The sequence below is a fragment of the Bubalus kerabau genome, chromosome 3 (assembly GCF_029407905.1).
Source record: "Bubalus kerabau isolate K-KA32 ecotype Philippines breed swamp buffalo chromosome 3, PCC_UOA_SB_1v2, whole genome shotgun sequence".
NCBI lineage: Eukaryota > Metazoa > Chordata > Mammalia > Artiodactyla > Bovidae > Bubalus > Bubalus kerabau.
The window spans coordinates 42,661,887-42,689,784 of NC_073626.1; the positions used below are offsets into that span (position 1 = coordinate 42,661,887).

Below are 27,898 nucleotides of genomic sequence, written 5' to 3' on the forward strand. Positions count from 1 at the left end.
CACAAAGAGCTGGACACGAGTGAAGCGACTGAACAATACTGGAAAGGAATAAGGAGGATTTCTTAGTACCTGATTTGCAAAGGCCAAAATAGTAGGAAAGAAATTTCTTCCAGGAACCTCTCTCTCAGGCTATCAGTTCTAACTTCATAGGAGATGTTTTTGGTCTTCTAATGATGTTGGGGGCAAGAAGTTGGGGAGGCCCTGGTAAGTAGTGGGCAGGGCCAAGAATGCTAAACCACCTTCAATGCCTTGCCCACCCTCATCAAACAAAGAAAGCTTTACTTTGTAGTGGCTCTAGCTCGTGCCCTTCAAGGTCTGCATTCTAGCTGATGGGAAGGAGATGAGGGAGAAAAGCTCTTAAAAAGTGTTCTCTAAAAGTGTGGTTCAAGATCCCTGAAGGAATACTCAAGATCCTTTCATGGGATCCCTGGCACCACTCTTCTTTGTAGTACTTATGTTGTTATTTGCCGTTTCTTATCTCATTCTCTTATGGGCATAAAGTGAAGTTTTCCAAAAGCCAATCACAAGTGATAGTGCAACAGATTAAGTGCAGAAGCAACCCCTTGGTTGGGATGCAGGCACGCCTGAGGTATAAGCAGACTCTTCAGACACCAAGAGTGATGGTTTAGGTACATTTTATTGGTTTCCTCCAGAATCCTTTTGCAAAAGAGCAAAGTTAAAAACCAAGTCCCTGACAAGACACTGAGAACCTACCCCCTCCCTTCGTTCCCCAGCTGTGTCACTGCTGCAGTTCATGAGGGTAGAAGGCTTGCTACTTTCGTCCCTTACCAAGCCCCAAAAGGGGAAATACCTACCCCCTGGCAACCCCTGCCCCTCGGCCCCATGCCCCACACGTTGATCCTGGTTATAGCAGGCAGTTGTAAGAACTATTGGGGTCCAGGAGGAGTTCTGAACCCCAGAAAGCCATGCCCAGGGCACAGTCCATGAAGAACACTTCCTCGTCTGGCTCGGTGCCCCCTAGGAACACTGGTGTGCCCACCACCTGGGAGTAGAAAAAGAAATAAGTGAAAGCCCATCAGCTTCAGCTCTAGTCGTGCCTGGTAGCAGCGAGTCAAGGCTGACACATAGGCTGGGCAGGTTGTACATAGCACAAAGTACCACATCCACACAGGCACCATCAACGTCATAGATATCATATGTAAGTTTTACATTTATCAGACATTTATTATAAAGCGTAACTAGCGGCCTTCCCAACCTCCATATCCCTGCTATCACCACCTCACTCACAGAGGCCAGCTGCATACTCTCAGGCCAGAGAGGATCAAAACTCGAGGCCTCATCTGGAAGCTGGTGCAGGTAAATGCAGTCTGATTTGAAAGGGCAGCGGCCATTCCCCCGCATGAAGAACCGGCATTGAATCTGGCTAAGAGAGGGCAGAAAGAGAAAAGACCATCACCTTCAAGCCCAGTTGACCCAGGAACAAGGGCCAACATGTAAGCTGGGTAAGTTGTCCACAGCACAAAGACGCCACATCCATGCTGGCACCTCTGGCATCATCCTAAAGGAAATCAACCCTGAATATTCATTGGAAGGACTCATGCTGAAGCTGAAGCTCCAATACTCTGGCCACCTGATGCGAAGAGCCGACTCCTTGGAAAAGACCCTGATGCTGGGAAAGATTGAGGGCAGGAGGAGAAGCAGGCAACAGAGGATGAGATGGTTGGATGCCATCCTCAACTCAATGGACATGAGCTTGAACAAAGCACAGGAGATTGTGAAGGACAGGGAAGGCTGGCGTGCTGCAGTCCATGGGGTCGCGAAGAATCGGACACGACTTAGTGACTGGAGTGAGCGACTGAACAACTAGCATCCTAGTCACGTGTAGATGTTAATGACAGTTATTTCCCAGCAGATGGCAGTAAAGTGTCTTAAGTGGTCAGTTCAGTTCAGTGGCTCAGTTGTGTCTGACTCTTTGCGACTCCATGAATCGCAGCACGCCAGGCCTCCCTGTCCATCACCAACTCCTGGACTTCACTCAGACTCACGTCCATCGAGTCGATGAGGCCATCCAGCTACCTCATCCTGTCGTCCCCTTCTTCTCCTGCCCCCAGTCCCTCCCAGCATCAGGGTTTTTTCCAATGAGTCAACTCTTTGCATCAGGTGGCCAAAGTATTGGAGTTTCAGCTTCAGCATCAGTCCTTCCAATGAACACCCAGGACTGTTCTCCTTTAGGATGGACTGGTTGGATGTCCCTGCAGTCCAAGGGACTCTCAAGAGTCTTCTCCAACACCACAGTTCAAAAGCATCAATTCTTCAGCCATCAGCTTTCTTCACAGTCCAACTCTCACATCCATACATGACCCCTGGAAAAAACATAGCCTTGACTAGATGGACCTTTGTTGGCAAAGTAATGTCTCTGCTTTTTAATATGCCATCTAGATTGGTTAAAACTTTCCTTCCAAGGAGTAAGCATCTTTTAATTTCATGGCTGCAATTACCATCTGCAGTGATTTTGGAGCCCAAAAAAATAAAGTCTGACACTGTTACCACTGTTTCCCCATCTATTTCCCATGAAGTGATGGGACCAGATGCCATGATTTTAGTTTTCTGAATGTTGAGCTTTAAGCCAACTTTTTCACTCTCCTCTTTCACTTTCATCAAGAGACTTTTTTAGTTCCTCTTCACTTTCTGCCATAAGGGTGGTGTCATCTGCATATCTGAGGTGATTGATATTTCTCCTGGCAATCTTGATGCCAGCTTGTGCTTCTTCCAGCCCAGCGTTTCTCATGATGTACTCTGCATATAAGTTAAATAAGCAGAGTGACAATATACAGCCTTGACGAACTCCTGTTCCTATTTGGAACCAGTCTGTTGTTCCATGTCCAGTTCTAACTGTTGTTTCCTGACCTGCATATAGGTTTCTCAAGAGGCAGGTCAGGTGGTCTGGTATTCCCATCTCTTTCAGAATTTTCCACAGTTTATTGTGATCCACAGAGTCAAAGGCTTTGGCATAGTCAATGAAGCAGAAATAGATGTTTTTCTGGAACTCTCTTGCTTTTTCGATGATCCAGCGGATGTTGGCAATTTGATCTCTGGTTCCTCTGCCTTTTCTAAAACCAGCTTGAACATCTGGAAGTTCACAGTTCACGTATTGCTGAAGCCTGGCTTGGAGAATTTTGAGCATTACTTTACTAGCGTGTGAGATGTCCTTTTCATTATAGGGGACTAGAATGCAAAAGTAGGAAGTCAAGAAACACCTGGAGAAACAGGCAAATTTGGCTTTGGAATATGGAATGAAGCAGGGCAAAGGCTAATAGAGTTTTGCCAAGAGAATGCACTGGTCATACCAAACACCCTCTTCCAACAACACAGGGGAAGACTACACATGGACATCACCAGATGGTCAACACCAAAATCAAATTGATTATATTATTTGCAGCCAAAGATGGAGAAGCTCTATACAGTCAGCAAAAACAAGACTGGGAGCTAATTGTGGCTCAGATCATGAACTCCTTATTGCCAAATTCAGACTTAAATTGAAGAAAGTAGGGAAAACTACTAGACCATTCAGGTATGACCTAAATCAAATCCCTTATGATTATACAGTGGAAGTGAGAAATAGATTTAAGGGACTAGATCTGATAGACAGAGTGCCTAAAGAACTATGGACAGAGGTTCGTGACATTGTATAGGAGACAGGGATCAAGACCATCCCCATGGAAAAGAAATGAGAAAAAGCAAAATGGCTGTCTGAGGAGGCCTTACAAATAGCTGTGAAAAGAAGAGAAGCGAAAAGCAAAGGAGAAAAGGAAAGATATTCCCATTTGAAAACAGAGTTCCAAAGAATAGCAAGGAGAGATAAGAAAGCCTTCCTCAGCTATCAATGCAAAGAAATAGAGGAAAACAACAGAATGGGAAAGACTAGAGATCTCTTCAAGAAAATTAGAGATATCAAGGGAAACTTTCATGCAAAGATGGGCTCGATAAAGGACAGAAATGGTATGGACCTAACAGAAGCAGAAGGTATTAAGAAGAGGTGGCAAGAATACACAGAAGAACTGTACAAAAAAGATCTTCATGACCCAGATAATCACGATGGTGTGATCACTCACCTGGAGCCAGACATCCTGGAATGTGAAGTCAAGTGGGCCTTAGAAAGCATCACTACAAACAAAGCTAGTGGAGGTGATGGAATTCCAGTTGAGCTATTTCAAATCCTGAAAGGTGATGCTGTGAAAGTGCTGCACTCAATATGCCAGCAAATTTGGAAAACTCAGCAGTGGCCACAGGACTGGAAAAGGTCAGTTTTCATTCCAATGCCAAAGAAGGGCAATGCCAAAGAATGCTCAAACTACCGCACAGTTGCACTCATCTCACATGCTAGTAAAGCAATGCTCAAAATTCTCCAAATCTTAAGTGGTACCTTTCTCTTAATCCCCAGAGTCTATTTGGGACAGGAGTGACTCTGGGAATCTCCTTTCCTTCTTTGAACTAAGTTTCAATAAAACCACCTAAGGAAGGAGAACAGATAATCCTACAATGTGTCTCTGTAACTAGTTTAGAACAATGCTGTCTTCTGAGGGGTGGTCTTAAGTTAAAAGTAAAGTGAAGTCACTCAGTCCTACTCTTAACGACCCCATGGACTATAGCCTGCCAGGCTCCTCTGTCCATGGGGTTTTCCAGGCAAGAATACTGGAGTGGGTTTCCATTTCCTTATGATTTGGTAATTGCTAGCTAATGACATTTGATTAAGAAGTTTCCCACTTCTGAGATTTCAAATTTCACTCTGTGAAAGGTCAGATACAGGAAATGTTTGCGGGCAACTTATGATCTGCTTAAGTAGGAACAGCGTTTTCTTGCACAGAAAGATGGATGAAAGGGAGAAAAAGATAAAGTGCTTTATTTGTACCCTTTTTCCTGCATCACCAACTCTCTGCTTGACACCAGCACAGTTGAGTCTTTCCCACTTCCTACAGTCCCAGCAAGAATGCAGGGTCCCTTTGGCCACCAAGCTTGGAGCTGGGGAGTCCCTCTAATGAAATGGGGCCAGAAACTCCCAGAAACTCTAAATCACTGCCTCTCTTCCTCTTCTTACCATTTGACCAAAGCTAGCATTAGGGACCTGTCCATCCAGACAGTGGTCAAAAGACCCCCCACTCAGCCATGGGACTTCCCTGGTGGTCCAGTGGGTAAGACTTTGAGCTTCCAATGGAGGGGGGATGGATTCAACCCCTGGTCGGGGAAATAAGATCCCAAAAGCCTTGCTGCATGACCAAAAGATAAAAAGCCCTCCACTCAATCTGACCAAGTTCTCCCTTAGCCTCTCTCACTGGGTCTCACGTGACACCAGTCCTGTGGCTGCCGGTGCTGGAAGCGCTCATCTTACCGTTTCCCTTCTTCTCTCACATCAGTGTCCTCCCCCACATTCCTTCCAGTCCGCGCTAGGAGCCAGAAAGCATGGGTTCAAGCCCCGCTTCCTCACTTCAGCCTGACAGGCCTTTCCTCAGTTTCGTCTGCAACATGCGGAGAGCGAGAGCCCCGCCTCACAGTGTCTGTGACCTGCAATATCTCGCACGCGATGGACCCTCCACGATGCTGTCTCCTATCACACCCAGGCCTGGGCGCTCCCTTCCGGCCCTCCCAGCTGGTATCCAGCCGCCAGGATTTCCCCACTTTGACCTCCCTCTGCCTGAGTGCTCCCATTTTCTCTTCCTCCTTACTCCTCCTCCATCCCCAGCTCAAACACCTCCCCCTCTGTGAGACTCTGCCCAGGTTTGTTCTCAGTAACTTTGCTGAGGTAGTTATTAGAGTTCACAGACAAAACTCAGGTAGAGACTAGGTCTTTTTATCCCACTCTCTATCCAGATATATCCAGATATCTCTATCCAGATATACATCAAGTGTAATAAACCCTTTGGGAAGGTAGAATTAAGAACTTGGAATTGTAACTAATTCTAGCTTTTAAATAAAAGTCTACCCTCCCCAAGAGATGAAAACCTACTCAACTTTACCCCGTTTCCAAGGGGTGCACTTCAGTGTCTTCAGAAACCCCATGTTTTCAAAAATTATTCAAGAAACAATAGGCATTCATATCAATTTATTTTCCTGATTTAAATGTCTTCTTTGTGTTTGGCCACACTGCATGGCTTGGGGGATCTTAGTTCCCCTACTGGGGAAAGAATCCCAGGCCCAAGCAGTGAAAACTGAGTCCTAACCACTGGGCTGCCAGCGAAATCCCATTCTTTACTGCTTAAAAAAAAAAGAAAAAAAACTAGAAATAAAAGCCAAGCCGGGTTTCTCATCGTGCTGAGAGATCCTGCATAGATCCTGAGCCAGTCTAGGGGAGGAACTTGGCCTTGACTGTCTCGGTCACTCTTGTTACCCATCGGGCTTTCTGAAATAGTGGAAAGAGCTCACATGCTTGCCTGCCATCTCCGACACTCTGCGTTCCCAGGACCGGGAGTGGGGACTCCATGCTGGGAACCCCCGGGGACTGGGAATGGATCAAGGGTTGCTTTCCTTCCTTCCTAACCTGTGTCACATTCCCCCCTGCCAGTTTCACCTGGTCCGAGCCTTGAAGTTCCTGATGAGTTGCTCCTTCTCAGGCCCCTGGCTCACCCAGAATCTGCAGGGGATGATGTAGCTGGAATGGACCCGGCACTGGGGACAGGCCCTGCGAGGTGAGGGGGTTGGGGTGGGAGAGTGGAAGGTGAAAGAGGAGTAGTGACAAGCCCACCTCTCCTGGGGGCCTTTGCCCCGCTCCCGGCTGGCTTCTCCAAGACCCTTACTTGATGACACCGGGCGGGAAGTCCCCTCGGCTCTTCCGCCAGGCATGCAGGCAGCCCAGGCAGTGGGCGTGGCTGCAGTTGGGCAGGATGCCGAAGAGCCGCTCGGCCTCCTCTGGCTTGTCCCACACCTTGTCCATGCAGATGCCACACATGACGTCCTGACTGTCCTGCACCCTCTGCAGCCACAGGCAGGGTCAGAGCACATCTCCCAACCCCGCCTTGCCAACACATAGACACATACACACAGACAGACAGACAGACACACACACACATTGCTACCCCAAATACAGCTCCAGGACCACAGGGCCCTCCTCCAGCAGGTCTGGGCATCCCAGAGGTCCAGCATGGCGTCCTTCCCCCATCCTCCTCCACTACCTGCCGCACCTCAAGGTCAAAGCTCTGAAATGGGGCCAGAAACTCCCGGACAGGATCTGACTGAGGTGGAGGCTTCAGGAAGTAGTGGTGATCACCATCAGCAGCTGTTGGGGAAAAACTGGATCCATTCATTCATTTCCTCATTCATGTGGCATCTACTGAGGGTCTGCTGCACGCAAGGCCCTGTGGGTGCATGCAGTCCTTTTGCCCAGTAGTTCTGAGTCCATCTCTAACAAAACTGTTTGGACCCATGCCATTCATTGGGCTTTCCTGGTGGCTCAGAGGGTAAAGAATCTGCCTGCAATGCAAGAGACCCTGGTTCCATCCCTGGGTGGGGAAGATCCTCTAAAGGAGGAAATGACAACCCACTCCAGTATTTGGGTGGACAGAGAATTCAGTGGACAGAGAAGCCTGGCTATAGTCCATGGGGTCTCAAGGAGTGCAACACGATAGAGTATGACAGCCACCTACCATGTGTGGCTATCAGATACTTGGAATTGAGCCAGTCTGAACTCAGATGTGTTGCAAGGGTGAAATACACATGAGATGTTGCAGCTTAATACCCCAAAGAGTCTAAAATGTTTTACTAATAATTTTATATTGGTTACAGATAGCAATGACATTGGATATGTAATTTTTGATATATTGGGTTAAAATATTAACATTAATTTCACCCATTGCTTTTTAGTTTTTTTAAAATGAGGCTACTAGAAAAAATTTAATTACATATGTGAATTGTAAAATGGTGCAACCACTTTGGAAAACAGTTTGGTGGTTCCTCAAAATATTAAACATAGGGTTAATATATGATCCAGTATACACCCAAGAGAAATGAAAAGATACATCTGCATAAAAACTTGTACATAAGTGTTCATAGCAACATTATTTATAATAGCCAAAAAGCAAAAACCACCCAAGTATCCATCAATTGGTGAATGAATAAAACAAAATGTGGTGTATATCCATACAATGGGATATTATTTGGCCATAAAAGGGAATGAACTGTCAACCCAATCCAGTATCCTTGCCTGGGAAATCCCATGGACAGAGGAGCCTACCAGGCTGCAGTCCATAGGGTTGCAAAAGAGTCAGACATGACTAAATAATAATAGTTCTTATTACACAGGGTATAGTAAGGATTAAATGTACTGTTGCGTGAAAAAAAGGGGGGGAATGAAATACTTATATATGCTACAACCTGGATGAACCTAGAAAATATTACATACTAAATAAAAGAAACCAGACACAAAACTGGCATAAAATGTGCATGGTTCTATCTATATGAAATGTCCAGAATAGGTGAATCCTTAGAGACAAAAATCGAGTAGTGGTTGCCAGTGGCTGGGAAGGGTTGTGGACGGAGAGTGACAGCTAATGGATTTCTTTTGAGATAATGAAAATCTTCTAAAATTAAATAGTGCCACTAATAAGAACCTACTGTATATCATACAGAACTCTACTGAATCCTCTGAAATGACCTCTATGGGAGAGGAATCTAAAAAATCATGGAGATATGTACATATGTAACTGATTCACTTTGTTGTACAAAAGAAACTAACACAATACTGCAAATCAATAGACTCCAATAAGTTAATTTGAAAAACAGTGCTATTTACACAGCTCTGAACATACTGTACTGCATTAAATTGTACACTTTAAATTGGTGAAATTTTTGGTTTGTGAATTATATCTCAATAAAGCTGATTCAAAAAAATTGTATATTTCCTTTGAACAGCACTGAATTAGAGCAATAATTTTAAAAGTAGCCCCTAACATTTAGTGTTTACTCTGTGCCGTTATTGGGCTCAGCACACCACATACACGGATTTGTCACAGCCTGTGAGGAAGGGAATAACATCAGTGCCTTTCTGCAGATGAGGCAGTCGAGGCCCAGGGAGGTTAAGTGGCTTGTGCAAGGTCACACAATTCCAAAGCGGTGGACCCAGCATCTGAAATTAGGTGGTTTCACTCCACAGGCACCATGGCATTCTGTTTCTAGAACACAGAGAGCAACCAAGCTGGAGGACATTTTCCCTCTGGCTGGGAGTCTTGAGGATGGAGACTGGTGGAAGGAAATAGGAGACTTGCTTGGACAGAGAGCAGGGACCCTGGCCTCAGATCCTACTGTGCCCACCTGCAGTGCCCCAATGACTCACATGGTAGTGACAGGGTCTCCCGGGAGCTGCCACCAGCGTCCTCAACCTTGCCGAACAGCCCCTCCGGGCCAAGCTCCATGTCCGGGTTGGCCCCTATGCAGCCCCAGCTGACGGCCACAGAGGGCAGGTAGGAGGGCTCAGAGCCCCTGCGAGTCAGCCCCAGCCGGGGCCCTGGCAGGGTGACGTGGGGCTCCGAACGGCGGCGGCCCCACTGGAGGTGACGGGGAGACGGCAGGTGCTGGTAGCTGTTAGAGGGTGGGGGAAGAGATGCGTGAGAAGACAGGGCTAGCCCTGCCTGGGCTCAGGGCCAGCTCCGCCCAGAACCTGGAGCTTAGAGGGTACAGCAGTCTCTAGGAAGATGCATGGACCATAAGGGACTGTTCCTCCCGAGTCCCCCAGCCCGCTCCCCACTGGAGGAGAAGAGGTGCAGGCAACTTCCCTGGTGGTCCAGTGGCTAAGACTTCATGCTCCCAAGGCAGGGGGCCCCAGGTTCGATCCCTGGTTGGGGAACTAGATCCAACGTGCTGTAAGTAAAGAGCCTGCATGACCCAAGGAAGATCAGATATCCTGCGTGCCACAATTAAGACCTAGCACAGCCAACTAACTAAATAAATAAAAATAAGAAGAGGTGCTTACCTGCATCCCTCTCCATGGAAGCAGAAGCCCCTCTGGAAATATCTGCAGACCTGGGATGCCTTCTGGTCCTGAGGGAAGCAGCGGCTGGACCTCCAGCGACAGGGCCCTTGGTCAGCTTTCCTAAGAGATCATGCCCAGCCCCGTTTTAGCCCCTGCCTTTGCAATCCTTCTTGAAAGAGGCTGTGTGACATGGGGGCTCAGGCTCCAGGCTTGGTCCTGTGTTCAAATCCTGCCTCTGCTGGATAATGATCTCTGGGTGGTAACTCAACTTCCCTAAAGCTTGATTTCCTCACCCTTAAAAACAGGCACTTCCCTGGTGGTCCAGTGAGTGAGACTCCATGTTCCCAGTGCAGGGGGCCTGGGTTTGATCCCTGGCCAGGGAACTAGATCCCACATGCTGCAACTAAGACCCAGCACAACCAAAAATGAGTAAATAAATAAATATATGTTTTTTAACAAGAGTAACAATGCCTCCTGTTACCTCAGGGTCATTGTGAGGGTTTTTTAAGATTTCATACAATGTACACAGCAGGTGCTTAGTAAATCATAGTGATCACTGTTACTTTCTCCAGGCCCAGAGTCTTGTGGGCTCTGGAGTCAGAATTCTGGGTTCAGCTTCTGGAACCAGGGCTGGCTCTATGGGCATGAACCCATGTAGTCATGCAGGGACCCCATACCTGCTTCAAAGCTCTGCTGTTACCACCTTGAAATGATTAAATTTTGGGGCAAGAGGCCTTGCTTTTCTTTTTGTGCTGGGTCCCACAAGTGACATAGCCAGTTCTGCCTGGTACCACTACTTCTTGGTTGTGTGAGCTTGTCCATGCCTCATTTTCTTCATTTATAAATTACTAGTACGTACTTCACAGGATGCGGAGAAGGCACCCCACTCCAGTACTCTTGCCTGGAAAATCCCATGGGCGGAGGAGCCTGGTAGGCCTGCAGCCATGGGGTCACTAGGAGTCGGACACGACTGAGCGACTTCACTTTCACTTTTCACTTTCCTGCATTGGAGAAGGAAATGGCAACCCACTCCAGTGTTCTTGCCTGGAGAATCCCAGGGGCGGCGGAGCCTAGTGGGCTGCCGTCTATGGGGTCGCACAGAGTTGGACACAACAGAAGTGACTTAGCAGCAGCAACTTCACAGGATGATGCAAAATGCAAGTGAGATATTGTATGTAAAATATAGCTATCCATCACTTGGTATCCATGGAAGGTGGGTTCCAAAACCCCCACACTCATCAAAATCCACGGATGCTCAAGTTCTTTATATGAAATGGAATAGTATTTGCATATATACTTTTAAGTCATCTCTAGATCACTTATAAACCTATTACAATGTAAATACTATATACATATTGGCTGCAAATTCAAGTTTTGTTATTTGGAACTTCCTGGGTTTTTTTTTTCCCAAATATTTTCAGTCTGTGGTTGTTTTAATCCATGGGGTCAGAACTCACACGGCCAACTATACCTAGCACACAGCAAGCCCTCAATAAATATTAGCTGTTCTTATCACTCTTCTGTCATAAACATCATCGTCACCGTTACTACAGGGACACTTGAGGGTCAGGGTGTGAGGTGGGAAGGGCAGGAGAAGGCTGAGTTGGGCCAGCATCTATTGAGAATCTACTGTGTGTTCAGGCCTGCACCAGGGATCCAGGGACCTCTGCTCTTGTTGTGTGCTGCTTTGCTGGGAGTGGGAACGAGCCCACATGTGAAATGGGCAGGGCAGCAAGGGTGGGGACAGAGGCCGGACTCTTGTCCTGCGAGAAAACAGACTGCCAGTCAATGCCAGGGCTCTGCCATAGAGTGGCCCCCACCATTCCCCGGAGAATGTCCAAGAGGGGCCCTGGCAGAGGAACAGGTGGAGGGAGGAAAGGATGGGTGGCCCAGTCTTGTTGGTGAAGGTACCACGTTGTCCAGCACGTGGTGGTCCTTTGTTTATGACAATATGTGGAGCCCCCGGACGTGGAACTTGCCTGTGGAGCTCCCTGAATCGATGGAGCCGAGGATCAACAGACCAAATGAACAGGGGGAGGCAAGTGAGGCACTCACCTTGGACACAAAATTCAACAGATGCCCCAAACGCTCAGTCATAAAAGGAAATGATATTTTAGTATGATTTTTTAAAAGATATAAATTAATGCAGAAAAAAAATCCACAATGGTGCTTCCCTGGTGGCTCAGTGGTAAAGAATCCGCCTGCAATGCAGGAGACATGGGTCTGATCTCTGGTCGAGGAAGATTCTACATGCTGTGGGACGGCTAAGCCCGCGTGCCACAACTACTGAGCCTGTGCTCTAGAGCCCAGGAAAGCCACAAACACGGAAGCCTGTACATCCTAGAAACCGTGCTCTGCAACAAGAGAAGCCGCTGCAGTGAGAAGCCCACCCACCACAACCAGAGAAAAGCCAGCGCGGCAACCAAGACCCAGAACCGCCAAAAATAAAATAAAAAATCCACAATGAACAAAACAGCAAAGCTTTAAATAAAGACAGGATTCAACCCCGCAGAATTTACCATCCCTGCCTCCCCTAGTCCTGGCCTTGCAACAAGGGCAGAGATAACCAAGACAAGTGCAGACGGTAGAAAGGATTCAGGCAGAAATAAAAGGCTGGCAGGGTGGGGGCCCACTTTAGACAGGATGGTCAGGGAGGGTCTTTTAGGAGGTGCTAGGAGTAATAAACATTACTACAATGATTATTGTCATACAATATAATAGCTGTAGTTATTATGGTTGTTATTTTTGCAGAAGCTGTTGTGAGGGTAAGGAGGGTCATGTAAGATCATTAAACAGTAACTTTTGATTTTAATTCAGACCACTACATCATTTTTGGTATGTAATTCAGAAGAAATTAAAAGAATCGGGTGTCCCTACGGTAACAAATCACTTTTCATTTCCATTTGCTTATTTATGTGAACAAGACTTCTCAGTGTTTCCATTCATCAATATTAGAAATAGACATTGATGTTAATAGCACAACACTGTAGATCAACTGCTGCTGCTGCTGCTAAGTTGCTTCAGTCGTGTGCAACTCTGTGCGACCCCATAGATGGCAGTCCACCAGGCTCCCCCGTCCCTGGGATTCTCCAGGCAAGAACACCGGAGTGGGTTGCCATTTCCTTCTCCAATGCAGGAAAGTGAAAAGTGAAAGTGAAGTCGCTCAGTCATGTCCGACCCTCAGCGACCCCATGGACTGCAGCCTTCCAGGCTCCTCCGTCCATGGGATTTTCCAGGCTAGAGTACTGGAGTAGGGTGCCATTGCCTTCTCCAACTATGCCCTAATAAAAATTTTAAAAAATTGAATGACAAAAAACAAGTGATGTTGAATCCTGTCTTATTCTAGCAGTAAGTAATGTTTATCCATGGATGCATGAGCTTTTTTGACAGGGGGAAGCAACAACTTCAACTAAATTTTCTAAAGAAAATTTTCTTATTTAGTAATTAACTGTTAAAGTCTGTAGGGAATTCCCTGGCAGTCCAGTGTTTAGGACTTGGCGCTTTCATGGCTGGGGTTCAATCTGGGGTTCAATCCCTGGTGAGAGAACTAGAATCCTGCAAGCCGTGAGGCACACCCAAAAAAAAAGGGGGGGTGTATTGCATACTTCCAGTAATTAAATCTAGAAAAAAATCATATTTCTGTTTCACAAATATCTTTGTTGCAGAAGCAAATAACATTGTGATCAGTAAAAGACTTCTGAGAAAAAAAAAAAATTTTATTAGGGACTTCCCTGGTCATCCAGTGGTTAGGAATCCACCTTACAATGCAGGGGACAAGGGTTTGATCCCTGGTTGGGGAACTAAGATCCTACACACCTCAGTTCTCTGCAACTAGAGAAGCCTGCATGTCACAATGAAGAACCTCTGCACCACAATCAAACCCCAACAAGGCCAAATAAATAAAAATAGTATATAAAATTCTGTGGGGGAGTACAATAGGCATTCAAGGAGAAAAAGGAATCATGTAAAACTGTAAAGAGCCTGCTTATGTATTTTTTAAATGGATGACATTATATGTTAACTCTCTGGGATTTAGATGCCACTGGATACAGGAAAAGAATAATATACTTATTCAGATCCACACTGCTCACCTGCCATTGCTCATCAGCTGCTCATTAGTAGGACCTAAAGCAAGCAGCCTGAAATAGCTCAGGTTGAAATTCTACACAGAGCCCCAGCCAGCCCCAGCCCAGTACCCCATGGTGCCTTTTAATCGTTATCACTACCTGGCTTGGAAAAATGGACAAGTTCCCCCAGGAAGATTAAAGGCAAGTTCTTGTGGGCTGAGAGCTTTGAACACCTCCCTCAAAATCTTGCCTGAGGTGCCAGCCTTGGAAAAAGAAGATTCAGAAATGGTGAAAAAGCTTTTGATTTAGTGATGCAGCTTCTCTAAAAACAACTCTTGAAACTCTTTTGGAATGAAGAAAGAATAATTGTTTTCTTTTAAAATGGGACTATTTCATGGACTTCTCTAGTGGTCCAGTGGTTAGGAATCTGCCCTGCATTGCAGGGGACACAGGACTGATCCCTGGTTGGGGAACTAAGATCCCACATGTTGCAGAGCAACTGAGCCCGAGCGCCACAACCAAAATCCTGTGTGTTGTAACTATGACGAAATGCAGCCAAGAAAATAAATATTTTTTTTAAATGGGACTATTAAGAATACATTAGAAATTTAAACTTTGCAACAATTTACATTATGATGAAAACCATTAGATAACTTGAAGAATGAAGGGGAAACATGCTTTTTCAAATTTCTTTTAGGTTTATAGAAGATGCCAGGCCTGCTATGTTGCTGCTCCCAATTACAAGTTGGGGAACAAACAGGAAGAGGCTGGAGTAGGGGACGGACTAGGTCAGTGGTGGTCACCAAATTAGCGAGGCTGGAGGGTGGACGGAGGTTGGGTGAAGTGGTGAGGTGGAAATGACAGTCACTGGGGAAAGGGTGAGGAACCCGAGAGGAGCAGCCTCTCATCTCCTCGGGGAGGAGCCAGTGGCCCTCAAAGGAAGGTCTTGCAAGCCTCCTGTCCCAGGTCCCCAAAGCTGTGCTTTCCCTAAAGACCACAGTGAGGCTGACCTCCAGGGCTGCCTAGAGAAGCCACAACACTAGGTCCTTCACAAGCTGAGAGGTCCAGTGACAGAATTCTCCCAGCAGGTCCAGAGGGGCTCTTAGACCATCAGATGAGCTACAACAAAAGAGGCTAGGGGTTTTGTGATCAAATCAATTTGAGAAACTCCTCCTTCTGTATGTCCTTAGAGTCATGTTGTATATTGCTTATTGTCTATGAACATCTTAAAGGCTCTGATAAGTCCTGCAAAGGAATCTGTTTGATTTTACCTAGCATTGCTTAAACTTGTTTCTGTTGCTGTTTGTTTAGGTCTTCTACCCACAGAGCCTTGATATATCAATAAAATACATTTGGTTTGGAGGAAGTGGCAGATTAGTTCATTTAATCCTCAAAACAAACCTTAAAAGCCAGGAATCCTCTTTTGTTTACAAAATCTGAAGCTGAGAGAGGTCAAGTAACTGGCCTGCGACTCAGAACAAGAGTTAAGGCTATAACGCAGGTGTGGCCACTTAGCACAGTATTTAGTTTAACCAAGATTGAATTGCCAGGGGTGAAGGCTGCTGGATTTGGGGAAGTTTCTGAAGCCAACTTCTTGGGGCAGAGCAGCCAGAGGTCACAGGTAATCCAGGCCTGGGGAGGCAGCAGGAACCTCTGGGTGGCCGGGAGGCCAGAGCAGTGGACCCCTGAGCAGTGGCCCAGGGAATTGGGACTGGCCTGCTGAGCGGGAGCAGAGGGTCCGGAGGAGAGCAGGGACCAGGAGATCAGGGCTGGTGTGGTAAGGTGGGAGGCACAGCCGGCCACATCCTGACCAGGATTCTTAAAACCGGAGAGCCCTTGGGACTTCCCTGGTGGTCCAGTGGTTAAGAATCTGCCTGCCAATTCAGGGGACATGGGTTCTGTCTCTGCTCTGGGAGGATTCCACAAACCACAGGGCAATGAAGCCCATGCATCACAGCTTCTGAACCCTTGCCCTAGAGCCTGTGCTCCGCATCAAGAGAAGCCACCGCAACGAGAAGCCCGCACCCCCAACAAAGACCCAGTGCAGCCAAAAAACAAGCAAATAAAAACTTCAGAACTCAGACTTAGTCTAGCATGCCACCTTCCTTCCTGAGTTTTAGGCAGGGCCAGAAACAACTGAAAATCTCCTTTAGTAAAAGTCTGTCTTCCTTTTTTTTGCCTTCCCCTTGCTATCAGATCACCTTTCTTCCCAACCTGGGGAAAGCACTTCACACCGAGACCCTAAGATCTGCAGTGATCCCTCTTTAGGGAGAATGATCCCTCCTTTACCCAAACTTCAGTTCTCTTCGGGGAACTGAGCTCTTCCAGCTGTTGGGAAAATGAATGTGTTTTAAGGTCTGAATGTTTGATGGGAGGACTAGTGAGCTAGCATACCCAAAGGAATGACTCTCTAATGGTGTAATGTTCAACCTGAAGTATTTCCATTCAAATGCTTGGGAACACCTGGCACTAGGCTGCATGCAGGGGCTACAAAGGTGACCGGGAGAACAGGTCCCACCACAGACAGCTGCATGGTGCTGCTGGGCAGAAAAACCTTTGCTGTATAGAGAGAAAAAAGACAAGTGGGGAATCTCTGCCCTGAATGGTCAGACCGGGAGCTGGCTCTGATTGAGCTGTACAGCCTTGGTATGTCTTATCCCCTCTCTGGTCTCAGTCTCCTTCTCTGGACTATGAGGAGGTGAGAGGTCATCTCTAGACCCTTCCTGCATTGGGGTGGGGGCTAGGAAGCCCCTTCTCCCACCTGATGCACCCCACTTCTTTAAGACTGAGCTTTCAGTGGCCAAAGGGAACCCGAAAGAAATTTCCCCCACTTCCCCTGTGTTCTCCCAAAACCCAGACCCCTACCTGCGTGACCACTGGGAGTAGGGGCTGCTCCCCCTACCTCGGCCACCACCATCGGGCCCGGCAGAGTCCATCCCAGCTGTGGCCCCTCATGAGAATCAGGCAGGGCTGGTGCTCCTTTATCCCTCCCTCTCTGGGCAGGACCAATGGGAGGAGGGTCTGGGAAATGTGGCCCACCCCCCACCCCCACCCCCCATGGCCCCAGGTCTGCCTGAGGTGGGATGGAGTGTAGAGCAGGATGGCTGGAAGGCTAGGGGGCTGGGGGCTCTAGCTGCCCTGTTTAGGCTGCAGGACACAGGTGGAGCAGGGCAAGAGGGCCTTGGGGGATCCCTTGAGGATTTCTGGAGGAAACTGGGGGATGGGTTAAGGACTTTGAGGGTTTCAGCAAGGGCCACAATGAGAGGTGGCCAGGTGGGGCTTGCCTGAAGCTCTAATGAGGAAGCTCCAGATTGGATGATAGCAAATCAACCCATCAGACCTCTTCTAGGTAGGTTAACTGGCTGGTGGATTCCTGGCTTGCATTCTGGAGAGCTAGGGGACCATGAGCTCTAAGAACCCCCCAGTTCCCTGTCTTAGTCCTCCAAAGCCCACGTTCTCTTCACGGGACTGCAATGCCCGACGTGGGAGACAAGTTGGGAAAGTTAAAAGGACCAAACAAGAGGCGTTCACTTAAAAGTTAAAGGAGAGATTTTTGGTTTTAGATATTTATTTATTTGTCTGGTTAGGGTCTTAGTTGTGGCATGCAGGATCTTTTCTTGTGTGTGGCACGTGGACTTCTCTTGTGGGCTCACTAGTTGCTGTGTGCAGGCTTAATTGCTCTGTGGCACGTGGGATCTTCATTCCCTGTCCAGGGATCAAACCCACGACCTCTGCACTGGAAGGCAGATTCAGAAGTCCCAAAGGAGAGATTTTTAAATTGAATTTAAACAACTTCCTCTGTTGTCTAACTAGTTTGGGAGATCAATAGGACATCATTGTTATTTCTTTAACTTTTGCTGGATCAAAATTACTTAAAATAATTCTTACAGGTGCTGCCAATCTGCCCTCTATACAGGCTGTGCCAGATTTTACTTCCACCAACAGTGTGAGATTCTGCACATAATATAATCAAACTTGTTGGTATTTGTTAATTTGTTATGTAAAACAACAGTATCTCATTGTGTTTTTTAAAATTTTTTATTTTTGGCTGTACTGGGTGGACTTTTCTCTAGTTTGGGAGAGCGGGGACTACTCTCGAGTTGCAGTGCGTGGGCTTCTCATTGTGGTGGCTTCTCTTTTTGCAGAGCACAGGCCTAGGGTGAGCAGCAGTTGAGGGACGTGGCTCAGCAGTTGTGGCTCCCAGGCTCTAGAACACAGGCTCGGTGTGGCACAGGGTTTAGTTGGTCCACGGCACATGGGATGGGATCCTCCTGGATCAGGGATCAAACTCATGTCTCCTGCATTGGCAGGTGGATTCTTTATCACTGAGCCACCAGGGAAGCCCTCATTGTAGTTTGAACTTTTATTTCTTTTACTATGAGATTAAGCACCTCTCCCTATGTTTTAGAGGCATTGTTCTTCCTGCTCAAATCCTTTGCCCATTTTTCGATTGGGTTGCTGCACTTTAACTTACCAATTTGTAAGTAGCTTTTGTCTTACTATGTCACATATTTTATTTATTTATTTATTCAATCAGCAAATGTTTATTGATTGACAATTCTGTTCCAAAGGGTACTTTTTCCCCCACTTTTTAAAATTTATTTAACTGGAGGCTAATTACTTTACAATATTGTAGTGGTTTTTGCCATACACTGACATGAATTAGCCAGGGGTGTACATGTGTTCCCCATCCTGAACCCCTCTCCTACCTCCCTCCCCATCCCATCCCTCACGGTCATCCCAGTGCACCAGCCCTGAGCACCCTGTCTCATGCATTGAACCCGGACTGGCGATCTATTTCACATGTGATAATATACATGATTCAATGCTATTCTCTCAAAGCATCCCACCCTCACCTTCTCCCACAGAGTCCAAAAGTCTCATTCTTTACATCTGTGTCTCTTTTGCTCTCTTGCATATAGGGTCATCGTTACATCTTTCTAAATTCCATATATATGTGTTAATATATTGTATTGGTGTTTTTCTTCCTGACTTCACTCTGTGTAATAGGCTCCAGTTTCATGCACCTCATTAGAACTGATTCAAATGCATTCTTTTTTTATAGCTGAATAATATTCCATTGTGTATATGTACCACAGCTTTCTTATCCATTTGTCTGCCAGTGGACATCTAGGTTGCTTCCATGTCCTGGCTATTATAAACAGTGCTGCGATGAACATTGGGGTACATGCATCTCTTTCAATTCTGGTTTCCTTGGTGTGTATGCAGTGGGATTTCTGGGTCGTATGGGAGTTCTATTTCTAGTTTTTTAAGGAATCTCCACACTGTTCTCCATAGTGGCTGTACTAGTTTGCATTCCTACCAACAGTGTAAGTGGGTTCCTTTTTCTCTGCACCCTCTCAAGCATTTATTGTTTGTAGACTTTTTGATAGTAGCCATTTTGACTGGTGTGAGATGGTACCTCATTATGGTTTTGATTTGCATTTTTCTGATAATGAGTGATGTTGAGCATCTTTTCATGTGTTTGCTAGCCATCTGTATGTCTTCTTTGGAGAAATGAATGTTTAGTTCTTTGGCCCATTTTTTGATTGGGTCGTTTATTTTTTCTGGAATTGAGCTGCGGGAGCTGCTTGTATATTTTTGAGATTAATTCTTTGTCAATTGCTATTATTTTCTCCTATTCTGAAGGCTGTCTTTTCATCTTGCTTATAGTTTACTTCATTGTGCAAAAGCTTTTAAGTTTAATTAGGTCCCATTTGTTTAATTTTGCTTTTATTTCCTTTACTCTGGGAGGTGGGTCATAGAGGATCCTGCTGTGATTTATGTCAGAATGTTTTGTGTATGTTTTCCTCTAGGAGTTTTATAGTTTCTGGTCTTAAATTTAGATCTTTAACCCATTTTGAGTTTATTTTTGTGTATGGTGTTAGAAAGTGTTCTAGTTTCATTCTTTTACAAGTGGTTGACCAGTTTCCCCAGCACCACTTGTTAAAGAGATTGTCTTTTCTCCATTGTATATTCTTGCCTCCTTTGTCAAAGATAAGGTATCCATAGGTGTGTGGATTTATCTCTGGGCTTTCTATTTTGTTCCATTGATCTATTTTTCTGTCTTTGTGCCAGTACCATACTGTCTTGATGACTGTAGCTTTGTAGTATAGTCTGAAGTCAGGCAGGTTGATTCCTCCAGTTCCAGTCTTCTTTCTAAAGATTGGTTTGGCTATTCAAGGTTTTTTGTGTTTCCATACAAATTGTGAAATTATTTGTTCTAGTTCTCTGAAAAATACCGTTGGTGGCTTGACAGGGATTGCATTGAGTCTACAGATTGCTTTGGATAGTATACTCATTTTCACTATATTGATTCTTCCAATCCATGAACATGGTATATCTCTCCATTTATTTGTGTCATCTTTGATTTCTTTCATCAGTTTTATAGTTTTCCATATATAGGTCTTTTGTTTCTTTAGGTAGATTTATTCCTAAGTATTTTATTCTTTTAGTTGCAATGGTGAATGGAATTTGTTTCCTTAATTTCTCTTTCTGTTCTCTCATTGTTAGTGTATAGGAATGCAAGGGATTTCTGCGTGTTAATTTTATATCCTGCAACTTTACTATATTCATTGATTAGCTCTAGTAATTTTCTGGTGGAGTCTTTAGGGTTTTCTATGTAGAGGATCATGTCATCTGCAAACATTGAGAGTTTTACTTCCTCTTTTCCAATCTGGATTCCTTTTATTTCTTTTTCTGCTCTGATTGCTGTGGCCAAAACTTCCAAAACTATGTTGAATAGTAGTGGTGAGAGTGGGCGCCCTTGTCTTGTTCCTGACTTTAGGGGAAATGCTTTCAATTTTTCACCATTGAGGATAATGTTTGCTGTGGGTTTATCATATATGGCTTTTATTATGTTGAGGTATGTTTCTTCTATGCCTGCTTTCTGGAGGGTTTTTATCATAAATGGATGTTGAATTTTGTCAAAGGCTTTCTCTGCATCTATTGAGATAATCATATGGTTTTATCTTTCAATTTGTTAATGTGGTGTATTACATTGATTGATTTGCCGATATTGAAGAATCCTTGCATCCCTGGGATAAAGCCCACTTGGTCATGATGTATGATCTTTTTAATATGTTGTTGGATTCTGTTGGCTAGAATTTTGTTAAGGATTTTTGCATCTATGTTCATCAGTGATATTGGCCTGTAGTTTTTTTTTTGTGTGGCATCTTTGTCAGGTTTTGGTATTAGGGTGATGGTGGCCTCATAGAATGAGTTTGGAAGTTTACCTTCCTCTGCAATTTTCTGGAAGAGTTTGAGTAGGATAGGTGTCAGCTCTTCTCTAAATTTTTGGTAGAATTCAGCTGTGAAGCCATCTGGTCCTGGCTTTTTGTTTGTGGGAAGATTTCTGGTTACAGTTTCGATTTCTGTGCTTGTGATGGGTCTGTTAAGATTTTCTTATATTTCTTCCTGGTTCAGTTTTGGAAAGTACACTTTTCTAAGAATTTGTCCATTTTTTCCAAGTTGTCCATTTTATTGGCATATAGCTGCTGATAGTAGTCTCTTATGATCCTTTGTATTTCTGTGTTGTCTGTTGTGATTTCTCCAGTTTCATTTCTAATTGTGTTGATTTGGTTCTTCTCCCTTTATTTCTTGATGAGTCTGGCTAATGGTTTGTCTATTTTATCTTTTCAAAGAACCAGCTTTTAGCTTTGTTGATTTTTGCTATGGTCTCCTTTGTTTGTTTTTCATTTATTTCTGCCCTAATTTTTAAGATTTATTTCCTTCTATTAACCCTGGTGTTCTTCATTTCTTCTTTTTCTAGTTGCTTTAGGTGTAGAGTTAGGTTATTTATTTGATTTTTCTCTTGTTTCTTGAGGTAAGCTTGTATTGCTATGAACCTTCCCCTTAGCACTGTTTTTACTGAATTCCATAGGTTTTGGGTAGTTGTGTTTTCATTTTTATTCGTTTTTATGCATGTTTTGATTTCTTCTGTGATTTGTTGGTTATTCAGAAGCATGTTGTTTAGTCTCCATATGTTTGTATTTTTAATAGTTTTTTCCCCTGTAGTTGACATCTAATCTTACCTCATTGTACGTCACACATTTTAAAATATGGTTGATTTAAATGTTTTCCTTTGTTTCTCCTCAATAGAATAAAAATTTTAAATGTGTATATACTAAGATCTTATCTTTTTATTTTACAGAGTCTAAGTTTTGTGTATACCCCTTGGAACTTAAGACATTTTCAGGTATACAATAAATTTCATGTTTCAAAAAATATCTGAAACGTCTATTCACCTCAAGATTATATACAGTTTTCTCCATGGGTTTCTTCTAGTTTTTTTCCCTCCTTACTCTAGTTTTTTTTTTTTTTTTTTTTAAGATTGTATAAATTTATCCATTTTTCTGTTGATGGACATTTTTGTTGTTTCTGTTTTTGCTCTTGGTGTAATGAACACGTATGTGAGTCTTGGTATAATTTGGTGGTGGTGTGTCAGGCTGGTTTCCCCAGGATAGATTTGGAGTTTTACTTATAGGACTCTCACTGGGGAGTGCATTTGAGAACAACCCCTATAAGAAACTGGAAGAGGCAGGATTGGGTAGAGAGAGAAGTTAAACCATGATGTAGTCACGACAGAAGCTTCCACTCAGGAGCTGGGACGATTCTTTGCGTCGTCTCAAATTGAGGCAGTGGGGCTTGCACCGGCCCACACGCGGGCTACAGGCTGCTCCTGAGGAGATGTTCTCATCTGGGCAAGGAGGCTCCCTTCACTACAGGCCACTTCCGGAGGGACTCAGCTATGAGCCAGGCAGTCATGGACCTCAGGGATTCTGAGGGGTGGAGCCTGGGGGACACCTCACAGCTTCCATGGGTATATGTTAACGTTATGACGTTTTGCCAAATTGCTTTTCAAGTTGATTGTATCAACTTCTACTCCCTTCTGCAGTATATGAGAATTTGTATTGTTATTCTTCCTTTCCATATTTTTGGTTTTCCTGTGCTTTTTTTATTTTTTAATGATTTCTATAGATCTTTTTTTGAGGTGCAAAAAATGATCTCTTTGGCTGTGTCTGATGTTTTTAACTGAGTTTCTTTCTCTGGAAGTTCCAAGTATTTCTTTAAAAATGTTTATTTTTTTCCCTTAAAAGGCAAACTATATCTTGTGTACAATTTTAATCTTTATATATTTTTAAATGATATAAAACTTATTTGGGGGCTTCCCTGGTGGTCCAGTGGGTAAGACTCAGCCCTCCCAATGCAGGGAACACAGGTTCAATCCCTGGTCAGGGAACAAGATCCCACAAGCCACAACTAAGACCCACCGCAGGCAAAATAAAACAAACAGAAAACAAAAAACCCCCTGTTTCCTATACTGTAACCAACAGCTGTATTTCTTGATGTCCTGGGGCTCTAATTTCACTGGTTGTCCTGTTCATTTTCATGCAGGTTGCTTCTTCCCGTTTATCATTTTGTGAAAGTTCTATATTGCCTGTGCTTGTCCTTCAGAAAGGTTTTGTGTCTGCTTCTTCCAGGCTCCCCAGGGATATTACCAGCCTGAGGCCCCATTTCTTCCTTTATTTAAAAATAAACCTTTACAAGTTTCAGAAGACAGTATCTTCTAATTCTCTCATGGTTGCTTTCTTCTTTTTTAGTCTAAACTTTGGACTCATTTGTCCTGAACCTTTGTGAAGATGGCGCCGCTGGAAGTAAAGGAGAAAGCTGGGGTGTCAGCTAAGGAGAGAAGTGTCCCGCAGTGAATGCCAGGCTTTGGCTTTGTGAGTCCCATCCCACTCGCGGTCCAGAGGGACTGTCTCCTCCCGGGCCCTCCTGAGCCCCTCCTGACCCCCACGGCCCCAAGTCTGGTTTGTGCTGTGCTTCCACACCCCTTTTCTTCCGCTCCCGCCCCAAATGCTTCCTCAGGGTGGGATGGCACCTTCTCAGTCCTCCACAAACCCTGATGGCTGATGAGCGGTGAGCTGAGCCCAGAGATGAGGGAAATGATGGGCAGCCCCACCAGCTAGAATCGACCAGCCCCACCAGAACCCCAGGCTCATTTGCCCAGTGTCTCCCCCTGCATGCACGGGCTGTGGGGGAGTCCCCTCAGCCCCCAGGAAAAAGACTATCAAGAACTGAGTTAGTCTAAATCAATTCTTAAATATTTAATTCCCATTTATTTAAAGTTCCATCAGTCTGTATACACTATTTATATTAAAAACACAGGAAGCTGGAGCTCCTAGCAAAAATATACATTTCAATTTTGGAGACTGTTCAGACACTGAGAAGAGCTGCATTCCTCAGTATCAGACCAGGTTGGGGATGAGGATGGTGTGTGTGGCGGGGGAGAGAGGGCAGGGAGGGGAGAATAGGGACCAGAGGGAAGAATTTTGCCATAGAGAGTGATCAGGGGTGTGGAAGGGCCCCTGGGGAAGACCAGACAGGACCCAGGAAGCCTGGGCTCTCACCCCACATCTCCTGCCACCTTTCTCAGAGACCCCAGCCAGCCCCTCACCCCTCCAGGTCCACTTCCCTCTGGAAAGGCAGCCTGGGCGGGCTCTGCTCTCCACTGGGCCAACCTCCAAGCTGGGCCCCATCCCGAGGTGGAGGTGGCAAGTGCTCGTCACTGGGGGGATGGACAGGGCAAGGAGCGGGGCTGGGCCTGGAGGTCTTGGTCACCCAAGGCGGTGCAGGGAGAGTTCCAGGCGGCCGGCTGGGCCAAATACAAGTAAAGGGGAGCTCAGCAGAGCTGTTGCAACAAATGGGGGTCACAGATGTGCAGGATCTGTGAGCAGGTGCTGGGCTGGGTTCGCAGGACCTCACCCCCCGCCCACCCAGAGATCTGGCCCAGCCCAGGGAACTGGGGCGAAGCTCTGTGGCCATCCCTGGCTCCTCTGGGCCCTCACTTGCCTCCAGGTGAGGGAGAGGGGCGAGGAGGCCCCAGGTAAAGTGAGTTCAGTGCTCTTGGGGTGTGTGCTGGGGGGAGTGTGTGGGCAGGAGCTGCAGCTGGGCTGCAGCAGGGCCGCCTCCTGCGGGCACAGGCAGGTGTGCAGTCAGGCCCCGGCAGGGGGCGGGGCCGGGGGGGGAGAGCTGGGGTGCTGGTGGGGGACCCACCCCATCAACATCTGCCTCCCGTGAATCTCGCTTCTTTTCAGTGGAGGTGTGGGGACCCCCACCCGGAGGGAACGCCACCTCTATCCAGGCTGGAGGAGTGTACCCCAGCGGCCAGCACAGGGGGCCATCAATGACGCTGGCCTGGAAGCTCAGTGAAAAGACCAGGAGGATGGCAGGTATTGGGGGGGGGAGCCGCGGCCTCAGCAGGGCAGTGACCATCTTGGGGAGGCGGCCCCTGCCAGGGACCCAGGGACGAGGGGTTGCTCTGCAGACAACTCAGGACTGCTTGGCTTCCCCAGGAAGCCAGGCCCAGAGCGCTTAGTGTTTCTTTGGGGTCCTTGGCTGTGAAGACGGGAGAAGGTGACCATGGAACAAAGGGCAGGCCGCACCCCTCCTGCTCGGGCCCTGTTCAAGCTGCTGGTGAAGTGACACAAACTGTCTCAGAGGAAGACAAAGAGGGACAGACGCAGGGAGGAGGAGAGAGAGAGGGAGGGGGAAAGAGAGAGGGAGGGGGAGAGGCAGGAAGCATGAGACCTACAGTGAGGAAGGAAGAGGAGCAGAGGAACGAGAGCAGACGGAGGCGCTGAGGAGGGAAGGGAGGCTGGGGTTCAGGGAGCCAGAAGCCGTGAGTCCTGCCAAGTGAGAGCGATCCCGCTGCTCGGACGCCCAGTGCTCAGGGGCTGGTCACGGGAGAAGCCCCACGTTGGGGGGGGGGGGGGGGCCCGGTCGCCACCTTCAGTACATGTCTTTGTAGATCTCCTGGAGCAGGGGGTGCAGCGAGGTCTCGGTCTCGGTCTTCTTGATTCGCTGCATCATCTGGGCGTGCTCCGTGACCAGCTGCCGCAGGTCGGCCATCTTCTGCAGCAACTTGGGGAAGAGGTACTGCGCGTCCGGGTGGTTGGCCTGCAGGTGGAACTCGAGGGCGCGCAGGATGGTGTCCTGGATGGCCTCCACCTGAGACACGTTCATGAGGCCTGGCCGGTCTGTGGGCACACAGGGCAGGGTCGTGGTGGGGAGGCCCACCTGGAGGCTCGGAGGGCGGGGCAGCCCCCTAACCCACACTGGTGTGGGCAACCTGGCCTTGGGGACAGTGGGCCTCCCGCCTGGATCCAAACCCCTTCTCTACCACAGACTACTAACAAGGCTACGGGCAGATCACTCAGCCTCTCTGGACCTCAGTTTCCTCATCTGTAAAATGGGAATAACAGAAGTGCCTCTGGCATAGAGTTGTTATGAGGATTAAAGAGTTACAATCTAGGGAAATCTGGTGACTTCCCTGATGGCACAGGGGATAGGAATCTGCCTGTCAATGCAGGGGACATGGGTCAGATCCCTGGTCCAGGAAGACTCCGCATGCCGTGCAGCAATTCAACCTGTGTGCCACAACCACCGAGCCCTCGCTCTTTAGAGCTGCAACTGCTGAGCCCACACGCCTAGAGCCTGTGCTGTGCAACAAGAGCAGCCACCATGATGAGAACGAAAAATAGCCCTGGTTGATGCAACTAGAGAAAGCCCGTGCAAAGCAACAAAGACCCAGTGTAGCCAAAAATAAATAAATAAAAAGAAACTGAAGTAGCGCCCGGCATGAAGCAAGCGCTATGCCACTGTCAGCATGAGTCTGGTTATATTTGGTGTGCTGGAATCTGAAAAATTCAGGCAAAACAGAAACTTTCTCTGCCACCAGAAATAACCCCCATCAACACACTGACACGTCTCCATTTCCTTCTATCTCATTCACATATACTAGATAGAGCAGGCCCTGCACACACCAGCTGGTGCCGTGCGAGTCCCGCTGCCATCGCCAGGCTGGCTCTGCGCAGGCCAGCCCCTGCCCCCTCCCCGCCCCGCTTACCTCCGCACAGAATGATGGCCGCGATGAAGAGAGCCAGGTCACTGTCATCAAGTTCCAGGGCGTTGAACTTGACGGCAAACTCGAACTTGGGCTCAATGATGTCACTGAAGGGCTTTCGGAGGCTGCGCAGGAACTCCCGGGTGACAAAGCCGGTGCCGTTGGCCACCAGCAGCCCGTCCTTGTTGACGATGGAGGCCAGCATGGCAAAGATGGCCTCGTGCACGCCGTACTTGAGCAGGGTCACCTGGTCGTTGAGGAAGAGGTCTCCAAAGCTGGGGATGCTCTTGGCGAACTCGGTGAGCTCACGCACGGTCTCCACCGTGGTGCACTGGCAGCGGTAGAAGACGTGCACGCTGATCTCCTTGTAGGGGGGCAGACTGTTCACCAGCTGCTTCCAGACCAGGCCCTTCTCCGCCTGCCACAGCGTCTCGATGTCGTGGATCACAAAGGGCTGCAAACCAGGCCCCGTCAGAGGCCCGGCCTCGGGGAACCCCGACCGTGTGTGCTCCCACACCCTCTGCCTCTACCAAGGAGTAAGCGGGGAGGAGGCCCACTTCTCCCCGCAGGCAGGCAGGCAGCTGCAGGGCCCAGAGCCTGGGGTGCCGCCGGCTGAGCTGGGACACTCACCGCCGTGTGGCTGGCCTTGCCGGTGAGGATGCCGCGGGCCTTCTTTTTGGTCATGTTGAAGTTCTTCAGGTAGGCGCTGTAGATGTGCTTGGAGAAGGCCCTCAGGTCGGCCACCTGGGGGTTGTGCTGACTCCCCTCGTTGGCTGTCAGCCCCGCCACCAGCTTCCTCTTCTCTGCCTCTGGCATCCGGCCGAAACGGATGGCTGCGCAGGGAGGGGGACTGTCATGGAGGGGCCTGGCACCTCTAAGGCACGCAGGCCAGAGACAGAGACACGCTTTCAGAAGCTCGAGAGCCAGCAAGCTGGAATGCTGGGGTACCCCTCCAGAATACAAGCTCTGGAGCGGGGCAGCTCTGCTGGCTATCTTGTTCACAGAGTC

General features: G+C 47.2%; 2 protein-coding genes and 1 long non-coding RNA gene across 15 annotated transcripts in view; 1 reads left to right on the plus strand and 2 right to left on the minus strand.

Annotated features, from left to right (window-relative positions):
• Positions 1-618: 618 nt before the first annotated feature.
• LOC129646001 (probable E3 ubiquitin-protein ligase makorin-1) lies at positions 619-16,976 on the minus strand. 5 transcript variants are annotated; one of them, XM_055571631.1, is made up of 8 exons: positions 16,849-16,976; positions 9,917-10,036; positions 9,281-9,525; positions 7,029-7,228; positions 6,750-6,925; positions 6,524-6,634; positions 1,249-1,380; positions 619-1,003 (listed from the first exon to the last, which is right to left on the minus strand). In XM_055571631.1, exons 1-8 carry the CDS (start codon positions 16,917-16,919, stop codon positions 979-981), a joined length of 1,080 nt encoding a protein of 359 aa, XP_055427606.1. In that variant the 5' UTR covers positions 16,920-16,976; the 3' UTR covers positions 619-978. The 5 variants fall into 5 exon arrangements, with proteins under 5 accessions (XP_055427606.1, XP_055427601.1, XP_055427605.1 ...); XM_055571626.1 differs by having other exon boundaries at positions 1,249-1,384; positions 16,849-16,969; XM_055571630.1 differs by having other exon boundaries at positions 1,249-1,384; positions 7,134-7,228; positions 16,849-16,967.
• LOC129646002 (uncharacterized) lies at positions 15,175-26,494 on the plus strand. 6 transcript variants are annotated; one of them, XR_008711623.1, is made up of 6 exons: positions 15,175-15,604; positions 22,136-22,180; positions 23,586-23,708; positions 25,083-25,217; positions 25,796-25,920; positions 26,173-26,470. It is a non-coding gene; the product is annotated as an uncharacterized LOC129646002 (long non-coding RNA). The 6 variants fall into 6 exon arrangements; XR_008711624.1 differs by lacking the exon at positions 15,175-15,604 and adding an exon at positions 18,256-18,463; XR_008711622.1 differs by lacking the exon at positions 22,136-22,180 and having other exon boundaries at positions 15,179-15,604.
• PPARD (peroxisome proliferator activated receptor delta) overlaps positions 24,068-27,898 on the minus strand; it is an 86,530-nt gene continuing 82,699 nt past the window's right edge. For all 4 annotated transcript variants that reach the window (XM_055571622.1, XM_055571624.1, XM_055571623.1 and 1 more), the window contains 3 exons: positions 27,521-27,723; positions 26,894-27,344; positions 24,068-26,024 (listed from right to left, as the gene is read on the minus strand). In XM_055571622.1, coding sequence (XP_055427597.1) covers positions 25,777-26,024; positions 26,894-27,344; positions 27,521-27,723 — 902 coding nt within the window. In that variant the 3' untranslated portion in view covers positions 24,068-25,776. The remainder of the gene's footprint in view (positions 26,025-26,893; positions 27,345-27,520; positions 27,724-27,898) is intronic.